Below are 24,852 nucleotides of genomic sequence, written 5' to 3'. Positions count from 1 at the left end.
AAGCCTCTTAGTTTTATGAATAGCTATTGATTCATACATGCTTGCTTGCTTGTCTTGGTATTGAAGTTTCTTCTATGATGTGTAAAGGCAATGCTTTTACATGTGCTTTATCATATGTATTGTTTTATTGTATATGAATCAACTTATTCAAAGTATGAAAATCATAGTAGTTTTGCACACAATATTGCATGTGAAACTTCAAAGTGGTTTGGTCTATGATGTGTAAAGGTAATGGATGCCTTTACATGGTATTTAGCATATGGGTCATTCTATTATATTTCACTAATATGAATCAGCTTATTCAAAGCATGAAATTTGTTGTATTGTTGCACACTATATGGTGGCAAAGCCACAATGTACATGACTATGATGTGTAAAGGCAATGCTTATGTGATGTGTATGCTTATGTAATGTGTAAACACAATGCCTTTACATTGTACTTTAGCATGTCCCATTTTTTTATATTCAAAGCATGGAACTTGACATAGTTTTGTACATAATGCAATGCTCAAAGATTATCAAAGTTTGAAAAGCTTCATAGTATATCCATTGTATCTCCTGCGCATTTGGATGCTAAATGTGATTTGCTTCAAGATCATGAATCAACAAGTGTGAAAGTTGAGGGCAATATAATTTCCATTAGACTGAAGTTTTGAATTTTGCAGGTTTTCTGTGTCCATATGGGTTGTGTGAATATTTCATAGTTGTGGGTTGAAGGTGTCTCTCTTGGTTATATTCGAATCACACCTATTTATATGTTTCTATAATTATCTGATGCATTTCATGGCTTCATGTATGTCCTATTTATTATAGTTGAAGAGGTTTAAGGTCAAGTTAAACATTGTGAAGAATTTTTAAAGATTTTGTGTATATGTACATGCTCAAAAACTAATTCAACATTGTTATAAGTTTTTCTCGTTACTCTTACATAAAAAAAGACATATCAATTAATGTAGTCCTATTCAATGTATTGTAATTTATTAACATAACGTTTGTAACTATTACCTAAGCATTTGATGAGGGACATATAGTATCATGTGGCATCTTCATTCATATGGAAGCTGTCTCCAAAGAACACTCAAAAGGAAACAGTTGGCAATAGCATCTACTTGTTTATGTAAAGCACTTCAAACAATCTAATCACACTTCATTATTGAATTCCTTTTGTCATTTAAATTATAGTTTATTTGAGTTTAATGGTGAGCATTGTATTCCTCTTTAAAATGTATAATATATAAGGCCTAGTACTAGTTTATTATTGTAGTGGAAGAACATTTTGGAACAACTTCAATGGAAAGGCAGTGATGTTCAAGGAGGGAGCTCAATGCATATAGGGATCATACACTATAGCGCGATATTCTACAACCACTCTAGATATCCCAAGAAAACCCTTCTTCCTATCACAAAAGAAAGGATATATGCACCATTCAAGATGTCACTAACATTGGTGGAGATCTATTGAGTTTTCCAAAAGCCGTAAGGATATATGGTTTGGCATGCACCATCAACATATCAACCAAGTCAATCCAGGGCTCCTTGTGTCTTTGTGCCACTCTCAATGAACAAGACAACCTTCAAGATTGGGATATCTTTTATTGTTCACTTTTTTCCTCTTCAACTAGTGAGGTCTATATTGGTTTAAAACAAGAACCAAAGGTGGATATGGATTGTGCCTAGATTATACAAAAAACCTTGGTTCCATAGAAATCAAGGTCTAAATGTATTTGGCAAAGTTTTTGGTGTCCCTCAAAGTACCTTTCTTGTGTTTGATTGGCATATTATGTGGAGTTTGTGTTTCAAGCTCAAAAAATCTCATTTATAACATATACACAATGAGGTAACATATTGATGAAAGATTGATACATTTGTTGTGAACCTCTCCATCCACCTAATTTTCTACAACTACAATATTTCTTATAACTAAAGTTTGTTGGTCATAGTTTTGGCAAGGTCTTTGGGTTTCCAATCGAAAACATTGTGCAACGTTTTTCAATATGCTCAAATTATGGGCTATATGGCCATCTTAAATGTCTACCAACCAACTCCCTTACAATCATCCCACCTCTTATCCATATGTTACCTTCTTATAGTTAATGTGATTGTCTTTGCATGCTAGTTATCTTTTCATGACAGCATCTTTATTCTCAATCCTTCCAATGTTTTTAGTTTATCGAGTAGTTGAGACCTGTACACCCCATTTTTATATGCGATCATTTTGGGTTTTCACTTCATATTGAGGTTTTTAATAAGTAAAAATAATGCATCAAAAAACGGTGTGTGTGTGTGTGCGCGCATTTGTTATTTATATGTGTTTGTTGGCTCCTAACCTTACATGGAAAATTGGAATCGTTTTCAACCTAGGAGCGCACACACTCTTCCATCATGAGGGAAAGCACCTTCCCTTGTGTTAAGTAATTCATATTGTGTAGTTACATAGATAACATGTGTGTAGATTCATATTGATTGGTTATTAATCATACTTTGGAAGTCCAAGCCGATAAAAAGTACCTCCTCTCATGTTATTTATGTCATCTAGTTTATTAAAGAGTTTGTTAATGTCATCCCACTTATTTTCAATGGTACCTTGTGAGACATTACAATCAAGTGTTAATAGAGCCAATGTAGTAGTTGGAACACCATGGAAAACCTTTGTTAGGGTCAAGCTACCATGTATTTAGATGTCTTTCCATCATTGCTCTAGGGAAGGTTGCCATCTTGATTGACGATGTAGTGTCCAATGGTGCATACTAGATGTACAATATGGATATGATGTTATATCGTAAAATAGGTAAACAATTGTAATCATTATAGATTCTATTATAACATTTGTAATGCACACTAATTTGTAATATTTTGAGTACATAAGCTCAAACATGCCTACAATTTAAGAAATTTGAAATTATTTCTAGAGTTGGAGCCTGGAGGTATGGAATTGGGATATTGACATAAGAAACAAGTATTGCAAGAAAGTTTTAATCTAATGTACATTAGAAAATATATTACTTTTGGTGATCTATCGCCACGTTACAATTATTTTCTACATATATTCTTTTGTGTTTGTGTATTTTTTTCATTCACTATCCAAACTAAGCATGTTGTACTCGTTTGATGAAAAGCGTGAACTTAAACCTCATATCAAAACAAAGGGAGGTAAACTTTCATTCATCATACGAAAAGGGTGAATATTATTTGCCTTTCGAAAAGAAAGAGCAATTGTCCTTCTAAAACGAGCATCAAAGCAAGTTGCAAATGGAACATTTTTATATTAAAGTTAAAAGATCAACCATAATCTGACATTTATTGTGAAATCTACGTGATTAACAATATCCTTTCAATATCATGATAAGAAAAATAAAATTGTGAACATTTTGATTTGACTTTCCCAATGAACAAGTAAAACGACAAAGCGCTAACCTTAGCGAAATCTTTGACATCATTTTAATATTGTTCTTAAGATAAGGCTTATGACTTGTTATATGGAGGTGACTATATTTTTTATAGTTTGATTAATCATCATGCCCCCCCCCCCCCCCTTTATCTTCACGAAAGGTCCATTGCACATTATGGAGTATATGAAAAGGAAAAGTGCAAAGAAAGGAAACCTCCCACGAAAGAACTTAGCATTTTTTGAAATGCTAGTAGACAATCTTATTTGTCAAAAATTGGTCCTTATGCTATTGTTTAAGATTCTCTTTACACATACAATTCCATGTGTGCAAAAAGATGTTAAAATGTGATAATGTTCAAGTCATGTAATTATTTGTTCAATAACTTCTATACATATGTCTATACCATATTCTTGTGTTTGACAACTAATCTCGCATAATTTCTAAATTCTATGGCAATGGTAATCCATAATATGAGAGAAGATTTTCTAACCACTTCTTGTTTCCAACCTTTCTTCCTATTGCAAAAAAAGTTGTTTGCATGTCACATCCCAGTCATATAGTGTGAAAACAAAATAAGACTCGTGCGTCTCCATGCCAGATTACATTGAATTGGAAAAAGAAATGTCAGCAATAACGTATATTTATTTTCTTTTTAGGCTATAACTTTTGATCAATTATCAACAAGAAAATTGAACCCCTCCTCATAAGAACGATTGTGCCCATTACACACTAATGCCCGTTTTTTATGCTTTTTAGCTTATCCATATTGTAGGAACATATCTATGAAGTTTGAATGTATTAGTTGGGAAGCCATTTAAGAAATATTTTCCATGTCAATGTGTGGTCATTTTCAAACTTCCTAACTTAGAATGATTGGCTACTTTGTATTATGTTCTGAGTATTCCAATAACTATTCACCTTCGAAAAAGGACACTACCTATATGTATGTTGTTATCTCTCTCATAAATTGAAATAAAATGTTGTTCTACTCAAAGGTCATTCTTATGGGTGTAATGTCTTCATCAATTGTCTCATTCCACGTGAAACATGTAGATGTACTTAACATTAACCACATCTCATAGGTTTTGAAAGATGCAATGATTTCTTGATGACAAAAGGTCGACTTTCTAATGTTATGGATCATATTAAGCTTTCAAATGTTTTACTTTTGATTTGTCCTCTTTTTTAAGTAAATTGTCATCCAATATCTGATGTAACATGCAAGGAGTGACTTCGTTATATGCATAACCACACGGACCAATTCTAGAGCTAATTTAAATGGTTTAAGGGTGGGATACATGAGAAACTAATTATCCTAGGACACAACAAACCCATGAAGGCTTACGATACTTGAAAACACATGATTTTCTAAGAGCCTATGTTGGCTATATAGATGGAACTAGCTACACCCTTCACCACAACATTCTAAAGTTAATTTTAATGGTTTAAGGGTGGGATAAGTGGGAAACTGGTACTTAGACAAACCTGTGAAGTCTTATGACACTTGGAAACACGTGAAATTCTAGGAGCCTCAAGTGTTGGTTGTACAAATAGGACTAGCTACCCCTCACCACGACATCTTTGGATTTTTTATTGTACTATCAAGGCATAAAATAAAGTAATATTCAGTGGTGTGGCACACTAACAATTCTTTATGTTTGGGTTGTGTTCTTTGCTCAAGGATAACAAGTGTGGTTAAGCACCCTTAGATTCATTATTTTCCTTGATCTCATTATACATATTGCTCATCACACTACTAATATTGTATGTTTGGGTTGTGTCCTTTGATCAAGGATAACCAATGTCGTTAAGCACCCTTAATTCCTTATTTTCCTTAATCTCATTATATTGCTCATCATTAGTTTGATTTGTAATAGATTTAACCATGCTAATATGTATGTTTATATGGCACATTTTGTAGATGGACAATAGGTATCGCAATAGTCAATATACTTTCGTAGGCTTATCAAAATAATATTTGCAGCTTTCTTTATATTATTCATTCTCCTTGCTTTTGCGTTCCATAAATTTTCATAAAAAAATAACATAATGGTGTATCAAATCCTGCCATTAATAGTTCTACTAATGCCAAGCAACAAATCTATTCCTCCCTCCCATTTTAATCAAATTAGTTTGCCTTCATCTCCAAATCTTATATATAGATACTCCCTCTTTATGATGAGAAACTTCTATCATCAAAATGTATTTATTCATCTATTACTATATGGAGCATCATCATGACACATCAAACCAAATCATGTCATCTTGCTATGATCTCCTAGATTTATTTTTTCTTGGATCGTTTTTCAATTCTACATCTCTCCATCATATCATCTTCCCTTCACACTATTAAGCGTTTCTTTGAATATCTTGTTCATGGGATGGATCGCCTAACCAATAAGGTATTTAGATTTTGTTTGTTGGATCATTGTATATTTACCTTCATCGTGCATATGCATACGCATGTTTTTCTCTCTAACTTCTAAGTGCTTGAAGGGAATGTCAAGGATCATTTCAACAACTAAAGAAATAGAACTATTGTCTCAACATTTCACTTTCTTTCTTTCTTTCTTTCTTTTTTTCCAAAAAAACATTTCACTTTTGATCAAGAAGTAGAACAAGTACGTGCTTTAGGTTATATATCATCGAGGAATACTTAGGGATGGGAACGTGTTACAAGCATGACCATATAATATCCCGTGGTGAGAATTTACCGTAGTATATTCTATACATGTGGATAAGTGTGAGGGTTAAACGAGAGTGTAAAGAAGGGGAGGATTACTTTTAATCCTCGGGATTGAGACAACCCATTAGGCCAAGTATGAACTTGCCTGGGGGCCTTGGGTACCGCTATAAATAAGAGGCCTAGCTACCCTCATTTCATCATCTGGTTGACTACGTCGAGACTCTGTCTTGTGGTTGGTCAACTCTTGTAGTGAGCGCGCCAGCACCAGGTGCAACTCAACGCCACGACGGTGGTATGGGACGCCAATCGAGGCTCGAGTCCGTCTCGATCCCTTCGCTCGGGGGTGGTCGGGTGGATCAACACCCTTCTTTCTCTCTCTCCTTTCTATCTATCTATCTATCTATATTCTATCCTTATCTAATGCTTACATTAGTACATGTCTCTAACAGAACGTCAACCCCCAAAGTTTGTTTCTCTTGCATTAGTAATTTATCAAACTTCATTGACTTCCAATTGTATTGAAATTGATCCCTATGAAGAACTAATGAGATTCCTCCATTTCAATGACATTATGCAATCTACCATATATATATTTGAAAAGAAAAGCAACAAGCACAAGTCATTTTTGCGAGAAATTAGATCAAAAGTAAATTTAACCTCATGCTTGGAAATTTGTATAAATCACGTGCTTGTTTTTTATAATAGAAACATGGAAATATATAAATACTTCGAGGATTACTCATTGCATGAAAGTAATAATAATGCATATCTTGCATCTTCTTTTATGTCAATTAGTCAAGTAGATATGGTAGAAAAAGAAGAAGAGTATGCCACGTCTATTTATTGCATACTGCATTATCCAAAATAGTGAAGTCAATCCAACTCAACGTCGAAGCAACATGCTTGTGAAGCTTATTCAATGATTTGTCGAAGAAGGTGAAGCTAACCTCTCACATCCTTAGGAAGAGAGCTTTTACATTGGAATTTTATGCACCTATCAATTAGAAATGGACAAGTTGTTATGCATGAAAGTAACCTTCACCTTATCCAACCTGATGATTGCTTTTATGTACATACAATGTTTAAGTCATCTATGCTATATTCAAGTATGGCCGATCCTAAAAAGTCTTCCGGTCATAGTTAAAGAAAACAAGTGCAAAGCTCATAGAGAGAGAGAGAGAGAGAGAGAGAGGTGTGGGGGCCCAAAGGTAAGATCAATTGTACGTAGCACAACAAGAGATAAAGAGTAAATGTTGACTTCAATATGGGGGTAGATGAATTATTAATGTCCATGAGAGATCAATATGATCCATTATCAAGATCAAACTTGGGTTTTCTTAATTGTATGACTTTGATGCTAGCAATGTCAATTAATCATGTTAATTGCACCATTGTTTTTCTTCTTTTTACCAAGGGCATAACTAGACGCACAAATTCCATATTCCCATTAACACAATGTTTGTTTTATGAAAAATTCTTTCACATGTATGACTTTGATGCTAGCAATGTCAATTAATCATGTTAATTGCACCATTGTTTTTCTTCTTTTTACCAAGGGCATAACTAGACACACAAATTCCATATTCTTAACACAATGTTTGTTTTATGAAAAAGTCTTTCACATGTAGACGGTAGAAATATAACTTGTGTACCTATTCATGAAATTCAATGGATGATTTTGTTTTGTTTTGACAAACATCGTATAGAGGGTTTACGTGACACAGTGGTCCCCTAAGTTGTGATGTGCATGTGAACACACGTGATCGCAATGGAAGATTTATTCTTTCGAGAAACAATGCCCATTATCTCCCATATCTATAACTTTACTCTATCTATTTCATATGTCAACATAGAGAAATGATTCAAATGCAATTAAATGAATCCATACTCTTTATCCTAACAAATACGACAACCACTTTGTGTTATCTCTAGAAAGTGAAAAATGAGAAGAAAAGTGTATCAAGGGGTCTTTATTTGCAATCTTTTCGAGGCTGTATTTTTACTTAGGGCTACAAAGTTGTATGATTCATTTACTTTATGATGTAACCTCCAATTTACGGGTTCCACATTTTTGCTTCATGTTTTTCTTTATTGAATCGACTAATGGTTTCAAGAAACACATTGTGCGCAACAACTTGCTCCAATATGAACCATGTAAATTCTTCACATTATATACTCTACGAGAAAGTAATTATTGTTTATTGATGAAGGTCAGCCTCTTTATTCTTGTTCGTGGACAATTCAACATAAAAACCAATGCATTGTTACATCTTCTTGGATCATATTCTTGAGTTGGGGCATCTATGACCGTGTTCACCTTTATCAAGTATCACATAGACGCGTGATCCATATAATATGTCGAACCATCACTATGTAGTATACCAAAATGCATACTTGACCACCAAACAAATGCCAATATTAATGTTGAGCTTTATTGTGTGCCATTAGCCCACTCATGAACTCAATCTTTGCTATCATAACCCGTCTTCAAACATACGTAATTGTTACATGAGTTTGGAAAGATGTATCTAGGCTTGTTAATAGGGAATATCACCAAAATATCTTTCGGCATTTTGTCAAAATACCCCTAACTTTCCAAAAAATTGCCATTGTACCCTCGATAGTACAAAAACTACCAACTTTTGCAACAACTAGAAAGGAAGTTTGGTAGTTGGGTTATTCTTGTATATGTAAATGTTCGGTGTTTTAAAAAAAAATTATGACCATTATATTATTGCATCATCCATATAGGTTTATTGCTCTTTGACATAATAAGCTAGTTGTTCAAGTTCACTAAGTTGCATCAGGTGATAACACACACACACACACACACACACACACACTCTCTCTCTCTCTATTGAGTGCACATTCATTTGGTGAAATTTTGAAGACAATGAGTCTGAATAAAACAATATGTCAAAGTGGGGGGATAGTTTAATTCATAGTCCACATTGTGCGAACTAGAAGAGGGACATGTGGCTTCGAGGAAAGAAAGCGAGTTTTGATAAAGAAAGGTCACAAGATAAGATATATAGTAAAGGCAAAAGGATAAGGTTAGACACATGTATATTTTATCTTGAACACACTCTTTAAGTGATACTCGAAACACTCTTTCCTTTTCTTCAAGATGAGGCTTTGAATATGGGTATTCCAGGTTGGGGCCACTACACACCAACATTAGATGATACGTAAGTAAGAAAAACTCACCATGTTTGACATGACCAAATGTAGTCGTTTTGTATAAAAACGAGAATTTATTGTTTTTGTATGGCTCATGGAGTTTGAACATAGGAAAACATGACTTCAACATGAAAGTCACGCTCTCTTTGTTTGCGCTATTGATTGTTTGAACTTTGCACCAAGCCCGATATAAGCCCATGAAGTATTTATTTTGACTGATGGCAAGAGTGTGTGGTGCCCAATCTAATGGTTTCACTCTCTCTTAGCTCCCATGATATTAGCCCTACCCTCCCTCTCCACAGTAGCAAATTGACTCTTATACTACACCTGTGACCTATCTATTCTAAAACCTTGTTAGTCAGTACATATTACCCATGTGGTCGATAGATATCACACATGGTCATTGGGTCCACATTCGGATACACACACCTAAATATTATATATCGTGAAGGTTTGTTAAGGGCTTACCAAATTGGCGATGGTCAAACACCCACAATTGATCTTAGTGCATGTTGTTACGTGCTTAGTATTAAAATAGAAGGGTTATAAATTAGAAAAATAGAAGAGTTATGATCTTAGTGCGTGTTTACCTTATCAACAAACCTCATAGTCTCTAGTCTAAATAAAAAATGAAACGAAGTCCTCCAATCAAATCAATTGTATTTCCTTAATAGAGACCCTAGACGATGCAACTTGACATGATTTAAAGCAATGTATCAAACAAGTGTTGTATGGTTACTCATATCGTAAACAAACTTGACTACTTCTTTATTGAGTCAAACAAAATTTTCTTGATATGATCATTGATCATATCGAACGAAGTTATGGATACAATTAAAAATTAACATGATATGTTGAACAAATTCCATGGTTGCTTGCACTAGTTTGGTACGAGAACGAACTTGACAATGATAGAGTCCAATTCTCTAATCAACACTATAAGTTGGAACTATGCATAACAAATACAAATGTGAGTATAATTTGATTGTTTCTCCAAGAACACAAACATTGTGTGGAGTGAGCGGTTGGCACCCACACATTTGACCACTTTATGAGAAGGTAGTACGAGATACACACACACCCACCCACATTCTCTCTCTCTCTCTCTCTCTCTCTCACACACACACACACACACACACACACACACACAAACAAACAAACAAAAGACTCTATTTCTCTTTGCTTAACACATGTTTGTAGCAATGCATCTAAGCTTTTGTGTGTGTACACACACACACATCCCACAAAAAACATAAAGGATTTCAAACACATTTCTCTTTCTCTCCACACACACCTTGTGATACTCACAGTCTTCTCTCCCTACAAATGTTCTAGCCCCTCATCCACTTTCTCTCTCTTCCTATGCATTGGCTCTCTCGATTTTATCGTTTATATCTCTATTTAGTGTTTGTTAAGCTTCATTTCTCCAACAACCAAACAAGTTGTGTAGGTATCTCTCATATGCGTGTCGGCTCTTCGGACATCATAATACACTTCTATCTTTCTTCTATATGTATAATGTGCTCTCTCTCTCTCTCTCTCTCTCTCTCAGGGTGCTCTCTTTTTCTCTCATGTATGTAGGCAGCAACAAGTAAAAGTTGAAGAAGTTAGTATGTTGTTGTTGTTGTAGTAGTAGTAGTACCACACAAAGCCCTAAGCCCTCCCTCCATCTCTGAAACCACAAATAACTGCTGACTCAATGTATGTGTGTGTGTACGAGAACGAGCGAGAAGAAGAGAACTGAGCCGAACTGAACCGAACGAACCGGGAGGCTGGGGGGTTTGCTTAGTTACTTGTCGTGCCTTACCTATTTATTTTGTCTGTAGAGAGAGAGAGAGAGAGAGAGAGAGAGAGAGGGTTCCTTCTCGGAAAAAGGGAAGAGAGAGAGTGGGGGCTCTGAATCCCTAACTAGGAAGAGTCTAGAGAGAGATAGAGATAGAGAGGGGGGACGTGGGGAGAGAGAAGAACAGAGTATGTATGTATGTATGTATGTATGTAGAGAGTAGAGTAGAGTAGAGTTGCTCTTCTTTCTGTCACACACTGGAGGAGAGAGAGAGAGAGAGAGAGAGAGAGAACAGCTGGTCTTGTCTTTGTAGAGAGAGAGGTGTCCTTGAGACTTGACTCAGTTTAGAGAGAGAAGGGAGGGGGAAGGGGGAGAGAGCGCGGCATTGAGATCTGTGATGATGTGTATGTATGTATGTATGTATGTATGTATCTCTCTATCTCTATCTCTGTGTGTGTATGTATGGTATGGGTATGGGTATGGATATGGATATGGGTATGGCCCGTATGGGTATGGGTATGGGTATGTATGAAGAGGGAAGGCAAGAAGTCCTTTTGTGCAGCAGCAGCACATAAAACCTCTTCTTCCTCCTCCTCCTCCTCCTGCTGCTACTGTTTGCTCTCTATTAGCATTACTACTACCATTACCATCATTAATCCATTATTAATCCATCATTTATACCATTTTCTGTCCTCCCTCCCTCACTCATCCGTCTTTCACTAACCTCCTAAAGTTCTAAGTTTCTAACTCTCCCTCCCCTCTCTTCTCTGTTTCCCCCTCTCTCTTTTAAACCAGGTCAGAATTCTTGTGTCTCTGTACTACCTTCCTTCCTTCCTTCCTTCCTTCTTCTTCTTCTATCTTCATCCCTTCTTTCTTTCTTTCTTTCTTTCTTTCTTTCTTCTTCTTCGTCTTCTTCTCTCTCTCTCTCTCTCTCTCTACAGACTACTGCTACTACTACAACTACAACTTCACCTTTGCTTCAGAAGCCGATGCAGCTATTATGCCTTGGCACAGGTACTACTACTGTTTCACAAGAAGATGTGGGTCTTTCCTTTTTGCATTTCTCTCTCTCTCTCTCTCTCTCTCTCTCTCTCTCTCTCTCTCTATACATATATATAACCCCGACAGTTTGTAGGCATTTTTCTTCTGCTTATGTATCACCCTGATTTGCAGGCATTGCTAAAACTTTTTTATTCTGCATACAAACCACCCTAAGTCTCTGCACGGTTAAGCTTTTGTTTTGCACTTAAATGACCATGGCTCTACAGTTTTAAACTTTGATCCGGTATAAATAAATAAATATAACCATGATTCGCACAATGCTAAGCTTTTCTTTCCCCCCCTCTTGTCCCCTGCAGTAGCAACAGGGCAAAGCTTCTTCTTCACAAATGGTTCTGGTTTTTCCAAGCTTAGACCTAGTAAGTATGCCCTTTTTCTGCTCCTCTTCTAGTCTCGCACAACTCTAACTAAACCGGGGCTCTAAGAAGAAGAAGAAAGAAAAAAACACATCGTCAAACTCCAACTACTATTGGGTAAAGTGCTTACCCATTCTTCAAAGCGAGAAAGAAAAAAGATATAGCTACTTCAGGATAGTTAGGAAAATCACATCTCAGTTTCTTCAAAGTACAGGAGGTCAAAATATCAGATTCTGAAGGAACAAGAAAAGAAGAAGAAGAGAAGAATGTCTTCCAGAAGCTATTCCAACCTATTGGAACTCACATCAGATTTCCCACCATCACTACCAAGGCCCAGTCGGCGCCTTCCAAGAGTAATGACTGTGCCGGGAATATTATCTGAAGTTCGCGACGATGATAACACAAATAGCGTAACTTCAGATGCGACCTCATCAGTGGCGCAAGGAGAAAGATGCATTATAGTAGCTAACATATTACCATTGAATGCTCAAAGGCGGCCTGATAATAAGAAAGGATGGATATTCACCCTGGACGCCGATTCTCTTCTTGTTCAGCTCAAAGATGGGCTTCCTGAAGACATGGAGGTCATATACATTGGCTCCCTCAAAGTTGACATTGAGCCTAGTGAGCAAGAAGAAGTGGCTTCTCAGCTCTTTGAAGCTTTCCGGTGTGTGCCTGCTTTTGTTTCACAAGATGTTGGGCAACGTTTTTACCATGGCTTTTGTAAACAACAACTTTGGCCACTCTTTCACTATATGCTTCCTCTGACCCCGGATCATGGAGGTCGCTTCGATCGATCTCTGTGGCAAGCCTATGTCTCAGTGAATAAGACTTTTGCCAATAAGGTCATGGAAGTTATTGACCCCGACGATGATTTTGTTTGGGTCCATGATTATCACCTCATGCTCATGCCCACTTTCTTGAGGAAGAAGTGGAGCAGAGTGAAATTGGGTTTCTTTCTTCATAGCCCTTTTCCTTCGTCTGAGATCTACCGAACACTCCCTGTTCGCGAAGAAATGCTGCGAGCTCTTCTCAATTCCGATGTTATTGGGTTTCACACATTTGACTACGCCCGCCATTTCCTCTCGTGTTGTAGAAGGATTCTTGGCTTAGAGTATGAATCCAAAAGGGGCTACATTGGATTAGAATATTACGGCCGAACCGTAACCATCAAGATCATGCCCGTCGGTATACACATGGGAAGATTGCAAGAGAGATTTGATCTTCCTGAGACCCGAAGGATGAGTGCAGAGCTAACCGAGAAGTTTAAAGGCCGCCTGGTACTCTTAGGAGTAGATGATATGGACATCTTCAAAGGAATTGGGTTGAAGCTTTTAGCCATGGAGCAGCTATTGAAAGAGCACCCCGAGTGGAGAGGAAAAGTTGTTATGGTACAGATAGCAAATCCTGCAAGAAGCCATGGCCGTGATGTCTTGGAAGTTCAAGCCGAAGCATATGAAACAGTCAAGAGAATAAATGAACAATATGGAGGTCCAGATTATCAACCAGTAATCCTAATTGATAGATTTGTGCCCCTGTATGAAAGGATATCCTACTATACAGTTGCCGAGTGTTGTGTTGTTACTGCCGTACGAGATGGGATGAATTTGATCCCGTATGAGTATATTGTGTGCAGGCAAGGCTGTAGCGTCCCTGATACTCACGTGGAAAAAACCTTTACAAAGAGTACATTGATAGTGTCAGAGTTTATTGGTTGCTCTCCATCTCTTAGTGGAGCCATAAGGGTGAATCCATGGAATGTGGATAGTTTGGCGGATGCATTGAACACTGCCATCAACATACCAGAGGCAGAGAAACAAATGAGGCATGAAAAGCATTACAGATATGTTAGCACACATGATGTAGGATATTGGGCTCAAAGCTTCATGGGTGATCTAGAAAGGACATGTCGGGATCATGCGAGAAGGCGGTCATGGGGCATTGGATTCGGTCTAAGCTTCAGAGTAATGGCATTAGATCCTAATTTTAGGAAACTATCACCTGAACACATTGCCTCGGCTTATAGAAGGACTTCTCATAGAGCTATCCTTGTCGATTATGATGGAACAATGATGCCGCAGACTACGGTGAATAAGACGCCAAATCCCGACGTGTTACACACCTTGAATAAGCTTTGCAATGACCCCAAAAACCATGTCTTCATTGTGAGTGGGAGGAAAAGGCAGATATTGGGAGAGTGGTTCTCCTCATGTAAACAATTGGGGCTTGCAGCAGAGCATGGCTACTTCTATAGGTGAGACTAAATTTATTATCAGTTGGGTTGTTTGTTAGCATACAAATAACTAGGCATGGCATCAAATGCCAAGTTCCATCTAGTTGTCCATATGCCCACAACATTCTGGTTCTATGGCCTCAAACTCATACATTCTATATATGGTGCATACACACTAAATAAGGTGTGGTATAAGAACCTTTGGCGTCCATTAACTCCCGAGGAAGAAGGTGTGGCATAACGACCCCTAGCATCTATTCTAGGGAAAGAAGGCAAAACCCAAGAAGCCCCTAATGTGTTGGATATTTTAATCATATATCTCCCTAGGTTTCAAAATTTTCTGCGAATTGTGTTTGGATACGGCACTAAATGGACTAAAAAGCTGATATGAGTTGCAGGTGGCATGGAAATGCGGAATGGGAGACTAGTATACCCGCTGCGGATTTCAGCTGGAAAGACATAGCCGAGCCTGTCATGAAGCTGTACTCAGAAACGACTGATGGATCATTCATTGATGATAAAGAAAGTGCTTTAGTGTGGCATCACGAAGATGCTGATCCTGATTTTGGATCATGGCAAGCAAAAGAGCTCCTGGACCATCTAGAGAGTGTCCTGGCCAATGAACCTGTCATTGTCAAAAGTGGTCAGAGCATTGTGGAAGTTAAGCCTCAGGTAGTACTGTTTGAGGAAGCGGGTGTACTGCAACTAGTTTTGAAATATTGTTAAATTGTTTTAGGATAAGCTAGACCTGAAAGTTGGGGTTTTATGAGCTATCTGATAATATGTATTTAGTTATAAGGTCAGTTTTTCGATTTCTTCCTCTTATGCTTACATAAGGGGCAACTTTGCAGCCCTGCCTTCACAATGGCAATAGATGTGGAAGAGCTATGCAACATAATGTTCATGAGAAAACCCCACTAAACACCTTCTCCACATTATGTCTATGCAACATAATAATATATGGCACACATTGGGCATGCAAATTGATCCCCAACCTTCTCCACATTTGCTGATGAATGATCTGATCTATCATTAGTTCCAAATTTACTCCCCACTGGATAGCTGCATACTCATTCTTTGGTGTTTGTTCTTTCCTCTATAGGGGGTCAGCAAAGGTGTGATAGCTGAGAAGCTTCTCTCGTCGATGGCAGCCGGAGGCACACCGCCCGACTTTGTTTTGTGTTGTGGTGATGATAGGTCCGATGAGGACATGTTCGAAAGCATTGCCAGCACAATGGCTGAGCCACCTCAATCACCCATGGCTGAAGTTTTTGCGTGTACGGTGGGTCGGAAACCAAGCAAAGCTAAGTACTATTTAGATGACACTGTAGAGGTCATCAAAATGCTAGAGAATTTGGCGTCAGTTACTACATCCTCAGCTCGCACGCTTTGTCGGGTGACATTTGAAGGCACACTTTCGTGATTTTACAAAAACAAAAGATCGGTGATTCATCACCACCGCAACTGTATATGATGATGGTAGGGACTTTTGAATCAAAACTATTCAAGTTAAAGGTCTGGTAGGACTGTCCATGGGGTTTTGTGTACATATCCCTAGCTTTTGAGATTACATCAGCATTTTTGTGACCAGAAAACAAACTTGACTTGTTTTTGGACAACAAAAAATACTTCCAAAGAGTAATGTAAATATAGTGCTTCTTAATATGCTGCATTATGAATGTCATGCTATGATTCTATATATAGTGGTTGACAGTTTGACAAGGTATTGTGGAGACACTGGTTAAATTGCATAAATCTGAAAATGAGATTCCATGTACTTAGAAATCAAAACATTTGTAGAGTAGTGTAACTAAATAGCAGCATTTGCTTAATATAAGGGAGAAAATGAAAGATGTATACATACTCTAATTTTTAAATCAGCTCTAAAATGGTCTGCAAAATCCTGACTTCACACAAGAGGAAGGGGCGCACAATTCACGCTGATGAATATTTAGGAATGAAGCGCACAAGGCAAACCCAAATGAAGGGAGTTGCAAATACTTCACCATTCATAGGACGATTGGTTTGCTACCTCTAAATAAAGGCTAATTGTCTCAATCGTTTTGTAATTTGCAATGAAACACGAACGTAAAAATTGAAATTTGCAGTATCAGTTGTTTTAAATAATATATTTCGTGCATAGAGATAAAAGGTTATTGTTTCATCTGTTTTGCAGGGTGAATTGATTGATGGAAATAAACTTGAATGTGTAGTGAAATACCAACCTAAAACGTTTCAAACATGTTTTGAAAACTACTATGAAGTCTAAAGACGGGAACATCTGCAAATACCTTACACAAAAACTTGTTATATAGCTTCTTTACGTACACCCTACCTCTTTACACTGACATGTCTTTAAGAGGTATGTACGATATAGCTTACATTCAAGGCAATGCCCCATTCATTTATTGTTCAAAACCTGCTAATATTCATGTACTAAGATCACCATTATTCTAAAAGATCAAGGTACTGTAAGGAAATTTTGTATTTGCATGGTTTGCATGGCGAAGTCGATGACTTATTATCCCCAACCGTAAATACAGTCATCAAGGATGGCTCAAAAACGTGATTCCATGTCCAAAATAATTCAATTTCTGAATAGTTACACCACATAATGATTAGATCCTCAATTCTTTCATGGTTTTAATGGATATGTTGAAATCATCATTAGTTATGAGACAAGCTCATTCCAAAGAAATTCATTAGTGAAGAACATCTCCAATGAACAATGCAGAAACTACATGCAGATCACGTATAATATTTCAACTAACACCAAGACACTTTCTCTAATCATATAATAATATGTGGAGGCTGAGAATAATAATGTCCTATTATTAAATTTATATACCATATTCTAAAATATAAGAACATTCCAGCATAAATGTTCACCATATTTACTACAAATAACTACTACATAAGCCCGCATTTCTAATGGAAAATATCCACATGTAAATTACAAACAATGTGATTAAATTTGTGGTGTTCTTGATGTTTATATTAACATTGATAAGCTAACATTATTAGATGATATAAACGTCAAGAACACCACAAATTTAATCAAGCCTAACTTTAAGTAAACAAGTGTTGACAAGGCTACAGAGATCAACTACAACATGTGAAATAGGTGTAGCAACCATTGACGACTCTAATCATCAAGTATTTTGTATTAAATAATGGGTTTTAGATAATGGCTTATCTTGCATTGCACAGTGATACATCTATTTAAAAGAGATTAATCACTTATTAAAATCACTCTATTGGGTTCTGAAAATAGGACTCTGATCCATTAGACTAACCTCGAATAATAAAGAACCACAATTAAATCCAGTGGGAAACATAGGATTGTATGCCGGATCAATGATTTGCACATGGCAAAAAGAATTGAGAAATCTCTCAATATAAAGGAGGACGAAACAATAGGTCCTCAAAGGCTAATTGAACAAAAATTCTAAAACAACACGAGTGTGGGGAGGAACAACGAGTTCAAGGTCTAGATCTTGAAGAGCAAGCCACCATGAGCAGCAAAGAAAGGTGCAAATACAAGGGATTCCACTGCCATAAGCTTGATGAGAATGTTAAGTGAAGGTCCAGAGGTATCTTTTAAAGGATCCCCCACAGTGTCTCCAATAACTGCTGCTTTGTGTGCATCTGAGCCTTTGGGCCCAAGTGACTTGGCATGTTCTGATGCTCCAGCCTGCAAAGCCATGTGTTTTATATAGTAAGAATCAGACATATTAATGTGTATCTCAATAGACATGAGCATAATCCTGATCTATGGTGACTACCTTGTACTTAGCTCTTAGGCATGACTACAGTGTTGTCGGTGTTTAGCTCATAATCACAGTCATGTGCTTATGAGCTAAAACCGTCATTTACTAATGAGTTAAAACCAGTCATTTACTCAGCTTATGAGCTAAAACCACTATCATGTGCTTACCTCATATGTGTGACTATTATCAAATCAACACTAGTTCAAGTTGAAAAATGTAAGTATCAAAATTTTCAGAAAACCGTATAGAGCCAGATCACAAACCTCAATATACTTCTTGGCATTGTCCCATGCTCCTCCAGTGTTTGAGGCAGAAATAGCAATCTTCAACAGAGAGATAGGATCATAATCGTTAATACACACTCAAATTTTAAATAAAACACAAGAGGAACCTCAACCCAAAGTTAATCACGCATATATAAAGAAACTCACCTGCACTCCAGAGACCAAAGCTCCTGCCAGAAGACCAGCCAAAGTCTCAACTCCAAAAAAGATGCCCACAATAAGAGGGGTAAGCATGACAAGTGCACCAGGGGGGATCATCTCTCTAATGGATGCATCAGTAGAAATCTTCACACATGTAGCATAATCTGGCTTTGTGATACCCTCCATAAGTCCAGGAATGGTGTTGAATTGCCTGCGAACCTCTTCCACCATGCTCAAGGCAGCCTTACCGACACTTTTCATTGTCATGGCAGAAAACCAATACGGCAACATGGCCCCCACAATCAACCCGATGAAGACTCTTGCAGATAGTATGTCAACGGATGTGAGTGACGCCCTGCTAACATAGGCACCAAACAAAGCCAAGGATACTAATGCCGCTGAACCAATTGCAAATCCCTGTTGCATTAAAAAAAGCATCAAGTACAACCAACAACAAACCAAATTTTAATCACTAAAGAAAAGAAAACATAGTTACAAGCATACACATACTTAGGAGTCAAATTAAGGTTATTGATAGATCCAATTATAAAATAACCACCACCCAATATCTGGACCAGGGGATTCATTGTGTAAAAGGTTATCTGCCAATGAGCACGTCTTCTTTTCTAATCTCTAATGCCTCTTTTGAGGTATCCACCCTCACCAATAAGAGGCCAACCATGTTCTACACTGCACATTGCACAAGCCACTACCATGCCTAATGCTACTTCTTAAGGGCTGCTTGGGCTAGTTATTTATTTGAGATGAGTGTTTAATGTATTATTGTCATTTCAAATGTGACGATTGATCCTTGTTTCAATTCAAGCACGCCATCACAAATACCTTTCCAATGGCTGCTGTAGTATTTCCTGCAGCATCCAAGGCATCAGTCCGTTCACGAATATGATGAGGCATGCCCGCCATTTCAGCAATGCCACCAGCATTATCACTGATCGGTCCATATGCATCAATTGCAAGACCAGTTGCAATAGTACTCAACATGCCAAGGGCAGCGACGGCGACACCATAAAAGACAGCCAATGCAAAGCTTACATAAATAGCAATAGCTATGGCAAAAATAGGAATAATAACTGATTGGTAACCCAATGCTAAGCCGAAAATGATATTGGTAGCCGCTCCTGTTCTACATGAATCAGCCACGTCCCGCACAGGACTGCAAGTCAATCAGAGACAAGACTTCAGCTCTAGATAATCCATCTAGACAGTAATAAGAGACGAGAAACATGACCACATTTTATCTATCTATCTATCATGTCAAGTATATACCTATACGTATTGCTTGTGAAATATTCGGTTGTGTATCCGATGATTAGACCAGCCCATAGGCCAACAGCAACACAGAAGAAGAGTTCCCTAATAAAGAAAGTCACACCTTCAGTAAAGGATATTATAAAACAAAACTTGAGGCCTTTACAGAAACAAAACCAAGATGAGGACACATACCACCATTGAACCAGCTTTGGTGTACTGCCAAGGTTGTAGATTTGGAAAGATGTTGGAACAGCAACATAAGATACAATAAGGATACCAATGGTCATTAAGATTGTGGAGATTATCAACTGCCTTTTCAATGTGGGCTCGATTTGTTTCACATCTTTGATCTCAAAGAATTCAGTAGCAAATAGGGTTGTGATCAAGCAAACAATTATGCCCATGGAACTAATAAGAAGAGGATAACACATCGCAGTGAAATCATGATTGGTGCCAAATGAAGATATGGACGCCACAACCAGTGCAGCACATGAGGACTCAGCAAAAGAGCCAAACAAATCCGAACCCATTCCAGCGATATCGCCAACATTATCACCAACATTATCAGCAATAACCTGAAATGAAGAAGAAGAAGAAGAAGAATGTGCACACCTTATTAGACCAATCAGTATTTTCATACTTGGGAAACAAACTAACGTAAGATATAGTTTAGTGCCATCAGAAGTGAGTCTATGACATTCTGAGAACGACAATGATTCAAGATTCTATTAAATATTCTCCTCATAAAGATCTTCATTGGTGTATGTTATATATTTATGCTCTCTAGATAGATCTTGATTTGTTGATTTTGTACTCAATATATGATAAAGCAAATGTAGCCACAATATCGAAAAATCCCAACATGACATAGATTTGTATTCAAGCATTAAGTTAGGCATAGAAACGAAATCTAAACAAAACGAAAATTAGGGACCAAGCATAAAATGATCCATGAAAATGAATTCCAAACAAATGGAGAATAGGTGACCAAGCATATGGATACGATGATATTCAAAACAGATCAAAATCTAGGGTTCAGCCAATCATTGACCAATGAATAGAAATAAATCCAAAAACAGATAGAAAAAAGCATGAATCAATACATACGAATGAACTTAAAAACAGAGAGAAAATTTCGAACCCTAACATAGGTCAAAAACAATGATCATCGACCACGGGGAATCTCCAAAATTATCTCGATTTCAGGTTGAAACATAAGCTAATGCATAGGAATGAATTCAAAGCAGATCAAAATTTCGGGTTCAAGCATAAACAGATGCATAGGAATGCATTTAAAGCGAGTGGGAAACCTCATGTGTCCGAAATTCTACAATTCAAATACAAACATTGTGCATTTGAAAAGCTTGAACTTTCCAACATTATAGGTGTAGGTTCAAGCAAAGCATTGGACATTGTGTTCATTATAAAAAAACAAAGCAATTATAGTTTGAGATCGTGCACACTAACAGGTTTGGTCCTAGATAAAAATGGTATTATGACATTGACAGCTTGCCCACAACACACGGAAAAAATAACAAAAATTAATGCTAGCAAACAGATTCATTACTGCAGGATTTCGTGGGTCGTCTTCTGGAATGTTCCTCTCAACCTTCCCAACCAAATCGGCACCAACATCAGCAGCCTTTGTATAGATACCACCACCAACTCTTCCGAATAGAGCCACTGCCGAACCTCCAAGACCATATCCAGTGATAGCTTCAAATAGACCTTCCCATTCAGTGCCATAGTAAAGACTAAAGAGATTAATAGTAATGTAGAGAACTAAAAGTCCATTTGCAGCTAATAAGAAACCCATCACAGCTCCTGATCGGAAAGCGACGATAAAGGCCTTCCCAACACCCTTCCGAGCCTCGAGCGTAGTTCTTGCATTTGCATAGGTAGCAATTTTCATCCCAAGATAACCAGACAGAACAGATGTAACTACTCCTAATATGAAAGCTAAGGTTGTGAAAGCAGCAGTTATGAGGGCAGGTGTACATTGTGAAGAAGTATCATATACACAAGCCTGTGTTGAGAGGCTGAAATTCTCAACAGATCCAAGGAAGATGAAGATGATCACCGCAAAAATGCTCAGGAAAATTGCCAAGTACTTGTACTCTGTGAGGAGGAAGGAATTGGCACCTGTTTATAGACACATACATTCATGAGATTTGTTAATAGAAATTAAGACAGACAAATCAGCAGAAAGTTACACAGACAAATCAACGATTTTTGCTCCATTGAAGAAGGGAAATTGAAGCAAATATTGGTACAAAACAAAAAGGACATCAGTTCTTCAGATCCATGGAAACCGGAAAACTTAGCTAAATTTGCTAGAGATTTTAACGGACAATTTTAGAGATCCCCATCACTGAGAAATTGGGTAGAATTTGGCAAAAAATATTACAGGAAAAATCAGTTATTTCAGGTCAATGCAAAGTGGGAAATTGGAGCAGACAATACAAAACAGTCAGTGAATGCAGACCCGAGAAAATTTAGATCCATGACAAAAAATTACCGACACCAGAGATCCACTGTGAGATTAACGAAGAATACACAAGTTGTAGAGGTAATAAAGAGACACAGAACTTGTCGGAACACATGGTCTAAAGTCAGATCTACGATCATCACAGCCATGGAAAACTGCAAAACTAATAAGTGTCCAGACACATTTAAAAATCGCATGTTAACATCAAAAAATCAGGTCGATTAGGATTACATCATGTAAAGCGTAAAGGTAAAATAAACAACAATACTAATAGCGATCTCCACAATAAAATGTGGTGAAATTGATAACACTGTCAAAATCAGCTAAATAAATATCAAAATCGGCCATTGACGAAATAAACATAGAAACCGGTTAAAAAAGTACACCAGAAAAATTCAGATTTATGAGATTATTGTGAGAAATCAACAAAATATCAATTCTAAAAGAAGACATAGAGGAAAAATCAGATTTATGACGATTGACAAAGACAGATAATCAAGTACATCAATAAATATACAAAAAATCATCGTCGAATAAATTTTTAAGACTAACAACGACAAGTACTATGATCCATGGACAATAACTTAGCAGAAAACGATATAGGGAGATAAAAACCATGGAAAACGTGTGATATTAAAAGAGAGGATAATCAGATCCATCCTGTAAGATGAAATATGCCTGAGAAAGGAATATGACACAGACCAATCAAGAGAAAATTAATTGAGGACGGTTTAGCAGAAAATGAACATAAAGACCAGATTCATGAAGATCGCATACAGTAAAGTAGCCGAACTAACAAATAAAAATGCGCGTATTCCTCGAGGAATATCCAATCTGCAGAAATTTAGATAATGTCGCAGAAAACCACGACAAATTTTAGATCTATGAAAAAACAAACATGTAAGACCTAAACAAACAGAACTAGATCCTACAGAGAACTATGGTAAGATGAAAATTGAAATAACGGATAGTATAGCGTCTCTCTTGAAAAAGAAAACGCAGACGGTAAGAAACAACAGATCCATAACATATTCAATCATATTTGGAAGAATGAAGACAATGCAGGTAGAAAAGGAGGAAACAATCACAAAAAACTAGCTATGCTGAGAGAATATCGGTCAAAAGAAGAAGAAGAAGAAAAAAGGTGTGGAGATCTTCTAGAGGAGAGATGGCTTACTAACCAAGAGATATGGCTTCTTGAATGTCTGCACATTTCGTGACGATCTCCTTGTCATCAGCAGTTCCTTCTTCTTCTTCTTCAAGGAGACGACCATATTTCTTGGTCGCCGTAGAAGAAGACGCCGAGACAGAGATGCGGGAGACGGTGAGCCATTGAATAAGAGCGAAGGCGATGCCAATGACAGCGGCAACAGGGATGAGGATCTGAGTTAGAGTTTCAGAAAGAATCGTCATAGCTCCGGGTATTACTACTAGTATGTATGTTTACAAGTACGCCGCCTACTCTCTCGACAGAGAGAGAGGGAGAGGGAGGGAGAATTAGAGGTTACGGTTAGGTTTCCAGATCTGAGCAGGATTAGGGTTAGGGTTAGGGTTAGGGTTTTGGGTGTATGGAGGATTAGGATTAACTTTGAAGTAGTGGATCTTGGAGTGGAGGAGAGAGAGAGAGAGAGTGTGTGTGTGTGTATATAGTAAAAAAAGACAAAAACATAATAATCAGTAAAATTATGAGGAAATAAATAGGCACGTGCGAAAAGCCACCACGCGACGAAGTCACGTGATATATGCGGGGCCCCCGCCATAAATAGCAACCAGGAATTGCAGTGTCAGGACTCAGTAGTAAGTAACTTGTAATGTATGTATGTATGTATGTATGTATGTATGTAATTTTGTTTGAGATTCTTTCGCGTGTTTGGAGTCAGTGGACGGAGAAAGGCCATCCCATCCATGGGCATATGGACACACTATGTATGACTCATGATTATGCATAACTATGCATGACTCATGACTTATACTTAATTAATAATGCTCATGGCTATGACTTATACTTACTGCTCACAGGAATCCAAAGAAAATAAATGCAAGGGCTCTCCGGCGTCCGCACCTGCCAATACCACAACATGTCTGTCTCCTTTCCTCACTTTTACCCCTCCAATATTATCTGAATCTCACTAACGCCTATGGGTAAGGGTGGGTGTTCGTGTTGATGTTTGTCCACTCACTCATAAGATGATGCTACGAGACAAAGCCACA

At 37.4% G+C, this 24,852-nt stretch overlaps 2 protein-coding genes and 1 long non-coding RNA gene across 4 annotated transcripts; 2 read left to right on the top strand and 1 right to left on the bottom strand.

The window, feature by feature from the left end:
- The first annotated feature begins 5,553 nt into the window (after positions 1-5,553).
- LOC147866917 (uncharacterized) lies at positions 5,554-7,464 on the top strand. Its single transcript, XR_015529580.1, has 2 exons — positions 5,554-5,791; positions 7,304-7,464. It is a non-coding gene; the product is annotated as an uncharacterized LOC147866917 (long non-coding RNA).
- Positions 7,465-11,931: 4,467 nt separating this feature from the next.
- Positions 11,932-16,349, top strand: LOC147866916 (alpha,alpha-trehalose-phosphate synthase [UDP-forming] 6-like). 2 transcript variants are annotated; one of them, XM_087317460.1, is made up of 4 exons: positions 11,932-12,052; positions 12,397-14,707; positions 15,085-15,358; positions 15,789-16,349. In XM_087317460.1, exons 2-4 carry the CDS (start codon positions 12,720-12,722, stop codon positions 16,107-16,109), a joined length of 2,583 nt encoding a protein of 860 aa, XP_087173586.1. In that variant the 5' UTR covers positions 11,932-12,052; positions 12,397-12,719; the 3' UTR covers positions 16,110-16,349. The 2 variants fall into 2 exon arrangements, with proteins under 2 accessions (XP_087173586.1, XP_087173587.1); XM_087317461.1 differs by having other exon boundaries at positions 11,983-12,052; positions 12,400-14,707.
- A 1,594-nt stretch (positions 16,350-17,943) lies between these two features.
- On the bottom strand, positions 17,944-24,223 carry LOC147866915 (pyrophosphate-energized vacuolar membrane proton pump 1-like). Its single transcript, XM_087317458.1, has 8 exons — positions 23,823-24,223; positions 21,721-22,295; positions 20,346-20,728; positions 20,169-20,255; positions 19,725-20,055; positions 18,888-19,298; positions 18,720-18,779; positions 17,944-18,380 (listed from the first exon to the last, which is right to left on the bottom strand). Exons 1-8 carry the CDS (start codon positions 24,052-24,054, stop codon positions 18,177-18,179), a joined length of 2,283 nt encoding a protein of 760 aa, XP_087173584.1. The 5' UTR covers positions 24,055-24,223; the 3' UTR covers positions 17,944-18,176.
- Between the last annotated feature and the right edge of the window lie 629 nt (positions 24,224-24,852).

The sequence above is a fragment of the Azolla caroliniana genome, unplaced genomic scaffold, assembly GCF_043228905.1.
Source record: "Azolla caroliniana isolate FFs.n. ecotype wild unplaced genomic scaffold, voAzoCaro1.0.p SCAF_3, whole genome shotgun sequence".
NCBI lineage: Eukaryota > Viridiplantae > Streptophyta > Polypodiopsida > Salviniales > Salviniaceae > Azolla > Azolla caroliniana.
This window is presented reverse-complemented; position numbering and strand designations above follow the sequence as displayed.